Source organism: Ornithorhynchus anatinus, chromosome 14, assembly GCF_004115215.2.
Source record: "Ornithorhynchus anatinus isolate Pmale09 chromosome 14, mOrnAna1.pri.v4, whole genome shotgun sequence".
In the NCBI taxonomy this organism is placed as follows: domain Eukaryota; kingdom Metazoa; phylum Chordata; class Mammalia; order Monotremata; family Ornithorhynchidae; genus Ornithorhynchus; species Ornithorhynchus anatinus.
The window spans coordinates 3549096-3566611 of NC_041741.1; the positions used below are offsets into that span (position 1 = coordinate 3549096).

At 41.2% G+C, this 17516-nt stretch overlaps 1 protein-coding gene across 3 annotated transcripts in view; it reads left to right on the top strand.

The window, feature by feature from the left end:
- The window catches only part of TXNDC16 (thioredoxin domain containing 16), a 51489-nt gene that overhangs the window by 518 nt on the left and 33455 nt on the right, over positions 1-17516 (top strand). For 2 of the 3 annotated variants that reach the window (XM_016226806.3, XM_029078467.2), the window contains exons 2-6: positions 6091-6206; positions 10146-10349; positions 10862-10944; positions 14362-14435; positions 17430-17504. In XM_016226806.3, the coding sequence (XP_016082292.1) occupies positions 10181-10349; positions 10862-10944; positions 14362-14435; positions 17430-17504 (401 nt within the window). In that variant the 5' untranslated portion in view covers positions 6091-6206; positions 10146-10180. Of the gene's footprint in view, positions 1-6090; positions 6207-7331; positions 7422-10145; positions 10350-10861; positions 10945-14361; positions 14436-17429; positions 17505-17516 lie in introns of those variants that run through there. The other variant, XM_039914119.1, reaches the window with a different exon arrangement.

Sequence of the window (17516 nt, forward strand, 5' to 3'; positions counted from 1 at the left end):
AGAGCACTGTTCTAATAATCATGTTGGTATTTGTAATAGTAATGTTGGTATTTGTTAAGCGCTCACTGTGTGCAGAGCACTGTTCTAATAATAATATGTTGGTATTTGTAAGAATAATGTTGGTAGTTGTAATAATAGTGTTGGTATTTGTTAAGCGCTTACTATGTGCAGAGCACTGTTAGAATCATGTTGGTATTTGTAATAATGTTGGGATTTGTTAAGCGCTCACTATGTGCAGAGCACTGTTCTAATAATCATGTTGGTATTTGTAATCATAATGTTGGGATTTGTAATAATGTTGGGATTTGTTAAGCGCTCACTATGTGCAGAGCACTGTTCTAATAATCATGTTGGTATTTGTAATAATGTTGGGATTTGTAATTGTAATGTTGGGATTTGTTAAGCGCTCACTATGTGCAGAGCACTGTTCTAATAATCATGTTGGTATTTGTAATAATGTTGGGATTTGTAATAGTAATGTTGGGATTTGTTAAGCGCTCACTATGTGCAGAGCACTGTTCTAACAATCATGTTGGTATTTGTAATAATGTTGGGATTTGTAATAGTAATGTTGGGATTTGTTAAGCGCTCACTATGTGCAGAGCACTGTTCTAATAATCATGTTGGTATTTGTAATAATAATGTTGGGATTTGTTAAGCGCTCACTATGTGCAGAGCACTGTTCTAATAATCATGTTGGTATTTGTAATCATAATGTTGGGATTTGTAATAATGTTGGGATTTGTTAAGCGCTCACTATGTGCAGAGCACTGTTCTAATAATCATGTTGGTATTTGTAATAGTAATGTTGGTATTTGTTAAGCGCTCACTGTGTGCAGAGCACTGTTCTGATAATAATATGTTGGTATTTGTAAGAATAATGTTGGTAGTTGTAATAATAGTGTTGGTATTTGTTAAGCGCTTACTATGTGCAGAGCACTGTTAGAATCATGTTGGTATTTGTAATAATGTTGGTATTTGTTAAGCGCTTACTATGTGCAGAGCACTGTTCTAATAATCATGTTGGTATTTGTAATCATAATGTTGGGATTTGTAATAGTAATGTTGGGATTTGTTAAGCGCTCACTATGTGCAGAGCACTGTTCTAATAATCATGTTGGTATTTGTAATAGTAATGTTGGTATTTGTAATAGCAATGTTGGTATTTGTTAAGGGCTCACTATGTGCAGAGCACTGTTCTAAAAATAATGTAGGTGTTTGTAAGAATAGGGTTGGTATTTGTTAAGCGCTTACTATGTGCAGAGCACTGTGCTAATAATAATGTTGGTATTTGTAATAATGTTGGTATTTGTTAAGCGCTCACTATGTGCAGAGCACTGTTTTAATAATGTTGGTATTTGTAATAATAGGGTTGGTATTTGTTAAGCGCTTACTATGTGCAGAGCACTGTTCTAATTATAATGTTGGTATTTGTAATAATGGGGTTGGTATTTGTTAAGCGCTTACTATGTGCAGAGCACTGTTCTAAGCGCTGGAGTAGACACAGGGGAATCAGGTTGTCCCACGTGGGGTTCACAGTCGTCATCCCCATTTTGCAGATGAGGTAACTGAGGCACAGAGAAGTTCATCAGGTTGTCCCACGTGAGGCTCACAGTCTTCATCCCCCTTTTACAGTTGAGGGAACTGAGGCATAGAGAAGCTAAGCCACTTGCCCACAGTCACACAGCTGAGAGGGGGCAGAGTCAGGATTCGAACCCATGACCTCTAACTCCCAAGCCCGGGATCTTACCGCTGAGCCATGCTGCTTCTCAAGCCTGTCCATGGGCAGGGATTGTCTCTATCTGTTCCAAGCGCCTAGTCCAGTGCTCTGCACATAGTAAGCGCTCAATAAATACTATTGAATGAATGAATCTTTTCATCCTCCTTGCTTTGATTGCCTTCAAAATAAAATAAATGGTGGTATTTGTTAAGCGCTTACTGCATGCAAAGCACTGGTCTAAGCGCTGGGGGATACAAGGGGATCAGGTTGTCCCCCGTGGGGCTTACAGCCTTCAGCCCCATTTTACAGATGAGGTCACTGAGGCCCAGAGAATAATGATGAGAGTAATGTTGGTATTTGTTAAGCCCTTACCCTGTGCCAAGCATTGTTCTAAGCGCTGGAGGAAATACAAGGGGATCAGGTTGTTCCACGTGGGGCTTACAGTCTTCATCCCCATTTTACAGATGAGGGAACTGAGGCTCAGAGAAGCAAAGTGACTTGCCCAAAGTCGCACATATATACACAGAGCGCTCAGTAGAGTGCTCTGCCCACAGTAAGCGCTCGATAAATACGATTGAATGAATATACATATTTAGTATTTTATTATTCTATTTATTTCATTATTAAGAATAATAATGTTGGTTAAGCGCTTAGTATGTGCCGAGCACTGTTCTAAGCGCTGGGGGAGATACAAGGTGATCAAGTTGTCCCATGAAGGGCGCACAGTCTTCATCCCCATTTTGCAGGTGAGGTCACTGAGGCCCCGAGAAGTGAAGTGACTTGCCCACAGTCACACAGTTGACAGGTGGCAGAGTCGAGATTAGAACTCATGACCTCTGAATCTTAAACCCGGGCTCTTTCCACTGAGCCATTCTGCTTTTCTAATGATGTGTATTCATCTTTAATTCTATTTATTTACGTTATCGTCTGTCAATTTGTTTTGTTGTCTGTCTCTCCCACCCTTCTAGACTGTGAGCCTGTCGTTGGGTGGGGATTGTCTCTACCCGTGCCGAATTGTCCTTTCCAAGCGCTTAGTACAGTGCTCCGCACACACTAAGCGCTCAATAAATACGATTGAATGAATGACTGAGCATGCTGCAGGTGGGATGTGTGAAATTCATCATTCAGCGGGGCAGATCGGAGTTGGTGGAATTGATTGAACACTTATTAACAATAGAGTACTGTACTGAGTGCTTGGGAGAGGACAATACAACAAAATTAGCAGGTCCATTCCCTGCCCATAACGAGCTTACTTGTCAAAAGAAGTTTAATATTCTTCTCCGATGATGTAATTATAGGGAGAGTTTGATCTTGACCGTTTTGGTGCAGAGCTGGCTTGAGGACTGCTCACCAATGGAATGTTTTTGAGGGGCATATTTGGTCCTGATAATAATAATAATGTTGGTATTTGTTAAGCGCTTACTATGTGTCGAGCACTGTTCTAAGCGCTGGGGTAGACACAGGGGAATCAGGTTGTCCCACGTGGGGCTCACAGTCTTAATCCCCATTTTACAGATGAGGTAACTGAGGCACAGAGAAGTTAAGTGATTTCCCCGTAGTCACACAGCAGACAAATGGCCGAGCCGGGATTTGAACCCATGACCCCTGACTCCAAAGCCCGTGCTCTTTCCACTGAGCCACGCTGCTTCTCACGGTGTGGTCCTGATTCAGTACAGATGCTTTGGATGAAGGAATTAAAAGCTGATCGGTCAGTCAATCGTATTTATTGAGCGCTTAGTGTGTAGAGCCCAGCATTAAACACTTGGGAGAGTACAGTGCCACAGTATAACATACACATTCCCTGCCCACAACGAGCAGAGGGGGAGACGGACAATAAGTAATATAAATTACATTTTCAGAAACTACTCCAGCGGGTGGGGTTGCCAAATCTTTGGATGATTGGAGAAGAATTCAAAGTAACGTAGCGAGACGTTGGAAAAATGGCCTTGTAAAAAACAGGATTGCTATTCAATAGAACAAATGCAGAACACTATAATAAACACCAGAATTTTGTTCCAATGTAAAGCTGTGAGCTCTTGGGAGAAAAGCGTTTTGTAAATTCATAACTGTGATAGCAAAGTCAGATTGTACGTACTGGGAAAGAGAACATCTGCACTTTGGTTATGTCACAAAAATCTCCGATAAAGCTCTTAGCTTCGTCTCTTTTACCTAAAAGCACTGTAGTAAGGACGTCGGAGTTGGCAGACCTGTTCCCTGCTCACAAAGGAGCTTACGGTCTAGAGGAAGATGCAGACAGTCTAAATATATAAATCTGTGGCTGAGTGTGGAGTGAAAATCAGGGATACAAATCCGAGCGCCTAGGTGATGCAGAAGGGAGAGGGGCATCAGGGAGAAGAGAGCTTAATCGGGAAAGGCTCTGAAGGTGGTGAGAGGGGTGGTCTGGAGTAGGAAGAGAAAACAAATTAGAGAAATAATGGTCAGTGGACAGAAAGTCTTCTAGGCCCAACTCAGAAGAAAAGACCTGTTACTCAATATGAAGAACTTGTATTCATTCAGTAGTATTTATTGAGCGCTTACTATGTGCAGAGCACTGTACTAAGCGCTTGGAATGTACAGTTCAGCAACAGATAGAGACAATCCCCGCCGAATGATGGGCAAGATTATCAGGATGATAAAAGCCTGTAATGAGTTACCAAGGAGGTTTGTGATGTTTCCATCCTAGGAGGACTTTAAGAAAGATGTACGTAACTGCTTTTTTTGGTCAATTTTAGTGGATACCCTTGATGTTCCTTCCTGCTGTGATGCTATGAAGACCCAAAACTTTGTCTCTCTTTTTTTTTTAACATAAAAGCATGGTTGGATTTAAAAAACTAAGAAAATTATTACATATTTTCCCCGCTACCCCAAAGAAGTTTTTGCATAACTTTGAAAATGTTAGTACTTCCGTATGTCCATCATATTAGTATTTTAGGACAAGACTTTGCCCTTCCCTCCGACTAATAAAGCCCAACTTCCTGTTGCATGTTTCCTCCCTGAATGATCATATTTGAGATTAAAATAACATTTTCATTTTTGAAAATCAGTCTTTCAGTTTCTAGACCGTGAGAATGAACTAGAGTTGATTTTAATAAGAGATTAGTTATTTAAAAAATATATATTTTTTTTAAATATTCTTTGAACTCTGCCATATGTCATTGGGGAGCCAGGTTGAAAGTACAAGAAAGAAATATTCATTTGGTCAATCGTATTTATTGAGCACTTACTGTGTGCAGAACACTGTACTAAGCGTTTAGGAAGGGCTTTAATACTTTTTGTTCTCTCCCTTTTTTTTTTTAGTGGTGTTTGCTAAGTGCTTAGCATTAGGGAGGATATGAGTTAATCAGGTTAGACACATAAATAGCTCACAGTCTTAATCTCCATTTTACAGATGAAGTAACTGATGCACAGAGAAGTGAAGTGACTTGCCCAAGGTCATACAGCAGACAAGTGGTGGAGCTGGGTCTAGAACCCAAGTCCTTCTGATGCCCAAATCAATGCTCTGTCCACTAGGCCACGGCTGCTTCTCAAGCAGCAGTTGATGCTTCATCCAAACATCAATTAGAAAATGAGGTCTAAGCTCCTTCCAGTCTTTCAAGAAACTCTTTTTGAAAAGAATAGTGTTATACTTTATTTTTTGAAAAATAGTTTTCAATATTGTAATTTTTGATAAAAGCCGAATTAGGTTCTACTGCTTGAATTGACTGTTTTGAATGGTCTCTTGAATCTCTGAAGCCCAGTAGTCAGATTAAACTGGCCTTTGGATACTTTCAGGGTTTGGAAGTTGTGGTAAGGACTTGCTTCTGTTGCCCCAGAGAGTCCGTTTGACCATTTGTAACCTATTCAGGACTTCCTGTTCATTCAGTCGTATTTATTGAGCGCCTAACTGTGTGCAGAGCATTGTACTAAGTGGTTGGGAAAATACAATATAACAATAAACAGACGTATTCCCACATTGCACTAGTGCCAAATCGTAGGGCATTTACTTGAACGTACACTGTTGAACATCTAGTCTACTTCCCTACCTCGGCACCTCTGGAAACGTCCAGAAAACAAGTAATGCCTCTTTCTTTTAACCATCTTTTACTTCAGAAAAATTCAGTGGGCTTAATAAATTTTGACCTAATTCCCGGTTAATGGATTTAAATGACTGTAAGGTGTCCTAGAAGTACCTGAATTGTGACCACAAGACCAGGAAAATAAACCTTTTACAATGCCGTTATCATTTCCATTTTGCCATTGCCCAGATACTATGGAGAGCTGAATTTTATTAAAGCCCTTATGTGCAGTTTGTGCCTTTCATCGTATTAAAATGAAAATATGGGATGGCCCACTTGAAATCTGATCTTACTGGTTGTAATTTCAATTTTCAGCAGGGACGGGCTGAAAATCGGGCAGCCGGGATCGAGCTGAATCCCACCAACTCTGCCGGCCTTGAACCACGTCGAGGTTTCCCAGGTGTGACCACCGGCTCCAAAGCAGGCTTCTGGTGAGTCTCTTCAACCTTGTCCTCAATCATGGTCCCAGTTTAGCAAAAGGGTGGGTCTGAAGCTGCAGCAATGGTGTCCTGGAGGGAGACCAGGGAGAGAGGCTGAAGACTGTGTCCCCTAGGGAGACAAGGTTTGGGCAGGGGATATTGTGTCCCACGGCTTCCCAGTCAAATGGAGAGAGAGAGAGTGTGTGTGTGTCTCGGGACGGTGAGAGGAAGGGGCAGAGCAAACTGTGTGGAAGCAGCACGGCCTAGTGGATAGAGCCTGGACCTGGAATCCAAAAGACATTGGTTCTAGTCCCAGGTCTGCCATTTGTCTGCAGTGTGACCTTGGACAAGTCACTTTGCTTCCAAGAGCCTCAGTGACCTCATCTGTAAAGTGGGGATTAAGAGTGGGATCCCCACGGGGGTCATGGATTGTGTCCAACCTGATTAGCTTGTATCTACCCCAGCTCTTAGAACAGTGCCCGGCACATAGTAAGCACTTAATAAATCCCATTTTAAAAAACCCCTGAAAACTGTTCTTTCTTTCTGGGGATGACTGATATAAGGTCCTCTTTGGACAGGGGGGTGATTTGGAAAAAAAATCTCCAAACCAGTCCACAATGCTCATATTTTAAAAATCTCTTTGCTACCCTGCTGCGTTTTCTACCTCATTCAATGGTATTTATTGAGTGCTTACTATGTGCAGAGCACTGTTCTAAGCACTTGGGAGAGTAGAACACAATAGAATTGATACACGTGTTCCCTGCCCATAACGAGCTTACCTGCAGGGACTCTTGCTGTATTTGAACTCACCTCTTTGTCTCCCAATGTTTCTGATGTCCGAGCTCAGAGCAACTCCCGCTCCTGACTGAAGTAAACCAAGCTGATCATCCTGCTTCAGTCCAGTGATTTGTCCTCTTGTGTGATGCCGTGCTCCATCACATCTCTAATGCAGTAGTCCCCCTCTAGACTGTAAGCTCCTTGTGGACAGGGAATGTCTGTTATATCGTTAAAGTGTCCTCTCCCAATCGTTTAGTACAGTGCTCTGCACACGGCAAGCACTCAATAAATATGACTGACTGACTCAAACGTTTGTTCTCTCGTCTTGTTTGTGTGTGATCTGCTTCAATTCCACACACAGCCAACGCTTTGGGGTCCTGCGGTCATTCATTCTCCTCATGCATCCTTTCCCGCAGAATGGTGTTGGCAATGGGTAGTGCCCCCTTCCCGGTGAGCTGATTTTTGTTGCGGTACCACAGTTCATCTGATGACTTTTATCTTGCCATGTGAGGTTACGTATGATTCTCAGGTGACGTTGATGTATGACAAGAGAATAAATGAGAAAGGCAGGGTTTAGTGCTGCTATCTACTGGCAAAAACTAAGGAATGGCAGGCCTTCATCTCTAAAGTAAATAAAGAAAATATTGTCCTTAATGTTTTCATTTCATATTCAGGTATTTCAATAAAGGTAACTATTTTTTTGACTAAAATAGGAAAAAAAAACCTCATGTATTTGGAATATATGTGTTTAAGACTTGCATTAATCCATGTTTTCTAGATAACTGAGCTTTTAATTGTGTGTAAAATGGAAGAATTCAACCACATCTTCCTTTTGAGTAACCAGAATTAGCTGGCCAAATCCAGTGAGCACAGTTTATGGGAAGACTCTAATAAATCTAGTTCAGAGAAAGCAATGAATACTCGATATGGCCGTAGTTTAAGTACATCAAATATATCCTCCTGAATTTTGCTGATTCAGCTGTGTCTTACTCCTCTAATTTGTTAGGTAGATAAACCCAGAAACATTTATTTTCTTGTGGGGAGACATTTTGAGGAGGACTTTAGAAGCTTTATCTCCTTCCTCTTTGCTAGCGTTAGGGAGCTGGTGAAGAACACTGTAGTATCTTGTCATGTGGTCTTGTTTTTGTTCTCTTCTGTTTTGCTCCCCCATTTAGACTGTGAGCTCGTCATTGGGCAGGGATTGTCTCTAACTATTGCCGAATTGTACATTCTAAGTGCCTAGTACAGTGCTCTGCACACAGAAGCGCTCAATAAATACTGTTGAATGAATGAAGTGTTTGAGGGGTTGGCTTAGCAAATGCAATTTAGCTACAGGTCAAGAAGTGCTGGGATGAACAGGGTGAAGTCGGTTCTGCGTAAGTCATCTAGCTGCAGGTCAAGCCCAAAGGGGCACCTGTCTTCTCTGGTGTAGTGGACAGAGCACGGGCCTGAGAATCCGAAGGACCCGGGTTCTAATGCTGGCTTTGCCACTTATCTGCTGTGCGACTGTGGGCAAGTCACTTCACTTCTCTGGGCCTCAGTTCCCTCACCTGTAAAATGGGGATCCAGACTGTGAGCCCCATGTGGGACAGGGACTGTGTTCAACCTGATTAGCTTGTATTTTATGCACTTAATGCAGTTCCTGGCATATAGTAAGCGCTTAATACCTTAAAAAAATGTTTTTCTAGGTCTACCCAGGTTCAGACTTTATTCCTGAAGTTACCCTCAATCCAAACCAGCATTCAGAAAGGATGGATGGAACTATCCTGTAGCCTGGTGTTTTCCTAGTTGATTGGCACATGAGAACAGAAGAACTGCCACACTGGATAAAATCAACAGGCCATCCAGATCAATATTCTGTTTCTGGCAAAATACTTGGAAGAACAGTTTTACAGATGTCCACCTTGAAATAATCCCCATTAAGATTAAGGATGTTAATAGGTTAACATATGAGTTAGGGATGTTAATAACGCTAATGAAACCCTTCACAAACCTGTCGACCCATCTACTTAAACCCATCCAACATCTCTTCACTTTTCCGTCCCAGAGCTTGTAATGAATTTCTCCAAATCTTTTTGAACCTATTGATATTTTCAGCCTTCACACTTCCACCTGTTGTGTGGCAAGTGCTTCCACCTGACTTCTTTTTTTGAACCTACAACTTTCAAACTTAAATGGGTGTCCATTACATAGTTTTATCATCCTGATAATCTACAAGTTCTTCCCATTGAGCAACAGGTCTTTTCTGCGGATTTGGCCTAAATGGGGCACCTGTCACTTTATTTCTCTGGGTCTGTTACCTCATCTGTAAATTGGGAATTAAGACTGTGAGCCCCGTGTGGGATAGGGACTGTGTCCAACCTGATTATCTTGTATCTACTCCAGCACTTAGTACAGTACCTGGTAATAGTAAGCGGTTAACAAATACCATTTTAAAGAAATGTACCGAATCACATTTTCTAGCCAGAGTATATCAACAGTATAGTCTTGCAAGGAAAGATTTATTATTATCCATTTTTTTTTTTGGTCTGGTTAGTGAAGAAGTGTCCTGGAGGTATATGGCATGACATTTTCTGAACATTGTAGAAAATGAATTTACGTAGTGCACTGATTGTATATGTAATAGATTAATGCTTGACATTTTTATGAATTATACATTGAACCAGTTTGACGATAATAATAGCTTAATGCCAAAGACAGCTTTTTCACATTGTCAGGAACTGAATAAAGTGCTGATCTTGCTTATTGTGACAAACTGCAGAATCGAATCTGTTAAATGCTTTATCTTTGGACACATTTATTTTTAGACCAAAAAGGAGAATTGCTGCCGTTGGGTGAACCGTTTTCCAAAGAGTAGAATGTTTGCATTTGTAGTTATTATTTCCGTGGTTGAAGATGGATTTCTTTGGTCATGCATAGGATTTTAATTAACCTGGTATCAATCAATGTTATTTATTAAGTGCTTACAGTGTGCAGAGCACTATACTAAGTGTTGGGAGAGTACAGTTAACCAAGTCAGTACAGATGTTCCTTCCTACAAAGAGATTGTTCAGGATATTGAATATAGTTTTATGAGGGCTATATTGGATATAGTTTCATGAGGGCTTTTTTGAGTAATTTCATATACGGTCATTTAACTGAAAAAATTCCAGTATTTCATTTTGTTTTTTGCAGATATTTCTTCAGCTGAATCTCTATCTGGTGAAACCATGTCATCCAGATTAAATAAATGGGTAACCTGCATCTATTTTGTGCTGACATGTACGTTTTACAAGTTGACAGCAAGAAATCCAGGTACTCTTTTGGAGCTAACTCCTCAGAACTATTTCAGCACTTTACAACCAGGAAAAGCCTCCCTTGTTTATTTTAGTCAAGGTGGTAAGTACTTTTTAAAGAAAATACACATTTTGGGGTGGTGAAGTCTGTATGATTAGCACAGATTCAAATTATATTTTACCGTTTACTTTTGTGACGTACTAATTATGTTTTGGTTTAAAGAGTTTGTGCTCTATGCAAAACCACTGTACCATTTCATCAGTTGCCGGTGCCATAAAAATGCCATTCTTATTGAGACGGTTAGCCCCGTTCCTACTTAGATTTTTAATTGGACGTCTGCTTGTAACTATAATAAAATGGAAGTGGTTGTTAAGAAAACATTTTGAAAGAGATAGGCGTGAACTCTCTTGCAGAACACAACTTGCATAGGGTTTTATGCCATTTACAATGTTGACAGTATAGCTGACAACCTTTGTTCTGTCAGGGAAACACATTGGGGAACTGGGGGGGAACAATTCTCATCCTGCAACCCTCAATTGCAAATTTTTTTGGAACCCTTTTCCTTGAGTAAGATAAGAGTATATTACAAAGTGTATCTACGATTTTTACTTTAGTGTCTCCAACTACTATGGCATTTCTTGAACAATTGACTAACTCCATCGAACCTCTCCAGGAATATGGGATTTCAGCTGCAAAGGTAAAAAGTTGTCTTTGTTATGTTTGACACAGTGGTTTGACTGATTGGGCTAAAAAGTAGAAACTTCCTTATCTGGCCATTTTCCCCATCATCACTGGGCTTATTTTATTCAGCCCTGCCTGAGGGTGTAGCAGGAGATTTGGAAAATGGTATTAGAAAGAGCTTCTGATGCTCCTGGAAAATTTTCCAACTCAGTAGGCTTCAGGCATTATTGGAAAGCCTTGAATCAGTCATCCAAAAGCTGCTATACCTGATGCCTGGAAGTGCACATCAAATGATTATGAACTGCTGAGCAGAATCAGCAAAGCTTTATAAAGCCTGAAGAAGACTGAAGTTAGGTCTAGGCAGCATGAAAAAAAATGAAATATATTTGAAGATGATCCTTGGTAATACAGACCTGAAAATGTCTCCACTGAAACAGTGTTCAGTAGTGCACAGATAGACAAAAGAGTAATAAACTGAATAGTGAAAACCATCATGTCTTTAAGAAACTGACGATGTAATGCCAATCAATCAGTCAGTGATATTTGAGTGCTTACTGTGTGCAGAGCACTGTACTAAGAGGTTGGGAGAGTACAACACAGCAGAGTTGGTAGACACATTTCCCTGCCCCCAAGAGGCTTATATTATAGAGGCGGAGACAGATGTTAAAATAAATTAGAGACGTGTAAGATTTGCATAATAAGGGCTGTGAGGCTGAGGGTAGAGTGAATACCAAGTGCTTAAAAGATACAGATCCAAATACCTAGAGGGTGCAGAAGGAAAGGAAGTAAGCAAAATTAGGGCTTGGTCAGGGAAGGCCTCTTGGAGAAAGCGTAATTTTAATAAGGCTTTGAAGATGGAAAGGTGGTGGACTGTTGTATTTTCATGCCAGTGTGCCATCAATCAATCACATTTGAATGTTTACATTGGGCAGAGCACTGAACTAAGCGCTTGGGAGAGTGCAATATAGCAGAGTTGAGAGACACATTCCCTGCCCACAGTGAGCTCACAGTCTAAAGGGGGAGACAGACATTGATATAAATAAATTATGGATATGTACATAAGTGCTGTGGGGCTGAGGGAGAGGTGAATAAAGAGACCAAAATAAGGCGTGACATAGAAATGAGTGGGAAAAGAAGAATGAGGGTTTAGCCAGGGAAGGCCTCTTGGAGGAGGTGTGCCTTCAATAAGCCTTTGAAGATGGAGAGTATAATTGTCTGTTGGATCTGAAAAAGGAGGGCACTACAGGCCAGAGGCAGGATGTGGGCGAGAAATCAGAGGTGAGATAGATGAGATCGAGGTACAGGGAGTAGGTTGGTATTAGAAGAGTGAAGAGTGCAGATTGGGTTGTAATAGGAGTGTAGTGAAGTGGAGTAGGAGGGGGAAAGGTGATTGCTTAAAAGCCGATGGGAAGGAGTTTCTGTTTGATGTGGGGGTGGATAGGCAACCACTGGAGGTCCTTGAGTGGGGAAATGTGAACTGAACGTTTTTGTAGAAAGATGCTTTGGGCAGCAGACTGAAGTATGCATTAGTGTGGAGAGAGGGACAGGAGGCAGGGAGGACAGCAAGGAGACTGATAGAGGAATCAAGGCAGGTTAGGAAAAGTACTTGGACTAACAGTGGTACCAGTTTGGATGGGGAAAGGGTGCATTTTAGCAGTGTTGGGAAGGCTGAACCGACAGAATTTAGTGATAGGTTGAATATGTGGGTTGAATGAGAGAAATGAGTCAAGGATAGCACCAAGATTACAGACTTGTGAGACAGGAAAGATGGTAGTGCCGTCTACAGTGACGGGAAAATCGGAGAGGACAGAGTTCGGGTGAGAAGGTAAGGAGTTCAGATCAAAGCGAAGAAAGTTGTAACGTCCAACTTTATCCAGTTGTCGAGAGACCCAGACCTCCCACAGATTGTAATTTCATTCACATCACCCTTGGGACACGAAGGAGAGACAGCAGGAAACCCAAACAGCTGCCGTTTCGTGAGCTGAGTGGCTCAATCTTAGCCAGGAAAGGCAGATAATAGTAATGGTACTTGTTAAGCCCTTTCTGTGTGCCAAGCACTGTTCTAAGCGCTTGGGTAGACACAAGTTAATCAGGTTGAACACACTCCTTAACCCACATGAGGCTCACATTCTTTATCTGCAGCAGGGACCGTGTCTAATATGATAGCACATGGTGTGGAGAAGCAGTGTTGTGTAATGGTTAGAGCACGGGCCTGGGAGTCAGAAGGTTGTGGGTTCTAATGCCGGCTACTCCAAGTGTCTGCTGTGTGACCTTCGGCAAGTTATTTCACTTCTCTGTGCCTCAGTTGTCTCATTTGTAAAATGAGGATTGAGACTGTGAGCCCTATATGGGACAGGAACTGTGTCCACCTTAGTTTGCTTGTATCTACCCCAGTGCTCAGTACAGGGCCTGGCACAAAGTAAGCACTTAACAAATAGCGTCATTATTTAATCCCAGTGCTTAGCCCTTAGTAAGTACCTAATAAATGACATAATTATAGTTATTGTTATATATGGTCACACCCTCTCCTCCCTTTTTCTTTTTTTGTCACCTTCCTTCCCTCTCCTCCACGCTACATCAAACTTGGATCCTCTTGCTGTTATTTGTTACCAGGATTTCTCTTGGCAAGCAGAATGCAGCATCAGTGAATCTTGTGATTTATTTTGGAGCTGTCACTGTTACCTAACCCTCAATTTCAAATCAAACACATTATTTCTGGGTCACAATGCAAGCTTCAAATGTTGTCAAAATATTTACGTGACATTTTGAAAAAACTCCGTATTTTTAAGTAACATGCCTGACCGTGATGTTTGAGAAGATGGGCAAATGGGGTAATTTTTACAAGAAGGCCAAGGAAGAATAGTTTTAACTTATTGGATCTAGCTGTTCTGGGACTGCATCTGACTTATGTAGTAGGTGCTTTGCCTAAGACAGTGAAAAAAGTCACATCTCCTCTTGGCACCTTGCTTTAGAACAGATAATTTTCAATCCAGGTTAAGAAAACACTTCAGTCATATTTATTGAGCACTTACTATGTGTAGAGCCCTCTACTAAGGGCTTGGAAAGTATAATTCGGCAACAGATAGAGACAATCCCTACCCAACAACAGGCTCACAGTCTAGAAGGGGGAGAGAGACAAGCAAACAAAACAAGTAGACAGGCATGACTGCCTTCAAAATAGATAAAAAGAACCATAGATAAATGCACATCATTAATAAAATAGAGCAACAACTAAAATGAAACATGGTGGTATTGTTGCTTGTCTAAGAAGCGTCAAATGCGAGCCATACCATAGCAAGGGGGTCATGTCTTTGTTTAATGGCTTATAAACCATTTTAGTCTCCTGCCGTATTATGTAATGAATCAGATAATGGATATTTGAAGATTCTTTTTTCGGGAGATATATAAACTTCAGTATTTCAAATTTTTACAGGTTATTTGTGAGTACAAAGAAACATCAAAATACTGTGGAAAAGAAAGCAGTTTGATGAAGGCCTACTTGTTCAGGTAATGATTTTTTCTTGCAAATAGAGTAACCATGTGGGAAGATGTGGGAGAAGCAGTAAGGTGTAGTGGATAGAGCATGGGCCTGGGAATCAGAAAGTCATGGGTTCTAATCCCGACTCCACCACTGGTCTGCTGTGTGACCTTGGGAAAGTCACTTCACTTCTCTATGCCTCAGTTACCTCATCTGTAAAAAAAAAAAAAAAAAAGGGGATTAAGAGTGTGAGCCTAATGTGGGACAGGGCCTGGGTCCAGTCAATTAACTTGTATCTACCCCAGTGCTTAATACAGTGCTTGGCGCATAGTAAGCGCTTCATAAATGCTATTATTATTATTGTCATTATCATTATTATGTATCAATCCCACACAGACATTTGCAGTCACATTAGCAAGAAATGAGTAGTGTCCCTAGTGTTATCTTCAGTGCTTTCATCCATTCAGTTACATTTATTGAGTGCTTACTGTGCGCAAAGCACTGTACTAACCACTTGGGAGAGTACAGTATAACAACAGACACATTCCTGCCCACAACGAGCTCACATCTAGAGGGGGAGACAGACACTGATATAAATAAATTACAGATATACAGATATTATATATATATTTATATATATATATATATATATATGCGTTGTAAGGATGGGAGGGAGGATGAATGAAGGAGTAAGTCAGAGAGGCGCAGGAGGAGTGAGAGGAGAGGAGGACTTAATCAGGGAAGGTTTTAATGCTTTAATTTAATGTGGTGAGTTTGGGGTGGAACTTGTTTAGAGCAAAGCCCATATACTGGCCAATAACTGTAAACCAATCCATGATGTTTTTTAGGTAAAATTTTATATCCAAGGAAACATCTTTTCATATGGTTGGCAAAGTGAGGTTTCTCGGAAGGGGAGAGGCCAGATAGCTGAATTTCACCGAGTATGTGGGGAATTCCTGCCTTTCAGCTCGGTGAATTAAGGGGCTTTTAGAAGTGAAACAGACTGGAGAGTTGAAGTAGGTCACAGGAAGCTAGAGGGGATATTTTATCAAGAATTAGAACTGGAGCTTAGAGGTTCAGCTATTTCAGCAAGGTCTCAGAACTATCTATTGCAAATGAGGCCAGTAAAAGAAGCATCCTAGGGAAGTCAAGCTATTTAGCCAAATAATGGAAAAGGCTCTGAAATACCCATGCAGAGGATTATAGTATCTGGTAGATTTATTGTTTATGCACTTGGATCTGTGTCCTTTGAACATTTGATATTCACCCCCCCGCCCCACCCCCAACCCCATAGCACTTGTGTATGTATATTTAAATTTTGGATTATCAATTACTTATTGTCTGTCTGCCCCCAAGACTGTAAGCTCGTTATGGGCAGGGAATGTGTCTGCTAATTCTGTTGTTTCATCCTCTAGCAAGCACCTAGTACATACAGTGCTTTGCACATAGTAAGCACTCAAATAACATTGATTGATTTTTGTTGTGGATGAGGCTTCAGAAATGACGCGACATCATAAGGCAAGACAAGGCTTCAATAAGAATACAAGGGAAGGTGTCCGAAAACTAAGTAGAGGGGGGAAAACCAGGTTGGTAGCTCAAGCGTGGGGAATTCGGTAACAAAGTTCAAAATTGGTGGGGAATTAGAGTCTCCAGTCTGGACCTGAGGAAGAACCTGTATGTGTGAAGTCTTAATAACTTAGGTGAGAAGGAACCTGAGAAGATGGATCAGAGTTAGAATGATAGAATCGGAGGGAAGGAGTCCCATGTATGTATTTATACTAGTGTAAATATCGTATTCTTCCACCCAGGTTTGTTGTTCATGGTCTCACGGTAGGTGAGAAGTCACTGGGGAAAAGGTCAGTGGGAGAAGGGATTGCGAATGGAGGAAGGTAGACAGGAAAGACTGTCAGTCTCAGGTAAATTTATCAGGTTGGAGAGGGAGGTACTGGGGAAAGATAAATAGTTTTATAGTAATCTCTATCACCCCCTCTACACTGTAAGCTAACTGTAAGCAGGGAACGTGTGTACCACCTCCCAAGTGGTTAATACAGAGTTCTGCACACAATAAGCGCTCAAATGCCATTGATTAAATGACTGGTTGAAAAATGACATTAAAGAGAAGTCATTCGGAGGAAGAAGGACCTAGAGAGAAGAATTTTCCATCAAAGGGTTTCCTCACACCCTTCGACTCCCGCTCCTGCAGTAGCTAAGGAAATTCAGATGACAGTCGCCGTTTTGAATGCACTGGATGCAGCAGACAATAGCTGCAGAGTGTTAATGTGAAGGTATCCTTTACAAACTTGTTGAGTACTAGAGAAGGGAGTCCTTTAAAGTCTCCCAAGGATCTGAATTGGTAGCAACCTTTTTGCTCTGCAGAAAACCTGAATTTCAGCCAAGTAAGGATAAGTTTAGATCCTATTTTAGATTCTGGGGAGGGAATAAGGAGAGTTTCCCGACAGGGGTGAGGGGTGGGGGGAACAACAGGGTGGGGATGGGGTGTGTGTGTCTTTTCTTTCCATAGCCAAGCATATAGGCATGCTGGCAGAAACACAGGGAGATGGTAATATGCACATACATATATACATGTTGTATGTGTGTGTGTGATGAGCTGAGGAGATGTTAACTTTATGCGATCTTGGGTGAACAGCATGGAGCAGTGGATAGAGCATGCTAATGCTGGCTCCACCACTTGTCTGCTGTGTGACCTGGGGCAAGTCACTTCTCTGTGCTTCAGTACCCTCATCTGTAAAATGGGGATTGAGACTGTGAGCCCCACATGGATCAGAGATTGTGTCCAACCCAATTTCCTTGTATCCACCCCGGTGCTGTAATACAGTGCCTAGCACACAGGAAGCGCTTCCACAAATACTACAGTTATTATTAGTGAGTAATTAAAATAACTTTTCTGGATTATTCATCTGCCTAAGGATCTGCTCATAAACATCATTGGTCTTATTGGTACTAAGAAAATACATTTTCTATGACTTGTATCACTATGTAATATTTTTTGTTGCTTTTTATAGGGGTAGTATACTGCTTAGAGAATTCCCTCTAGATGCCTTGTTTGATGTCAACGCCATCATAGCTAATGTTCTCTTGTAAGTAGAAAT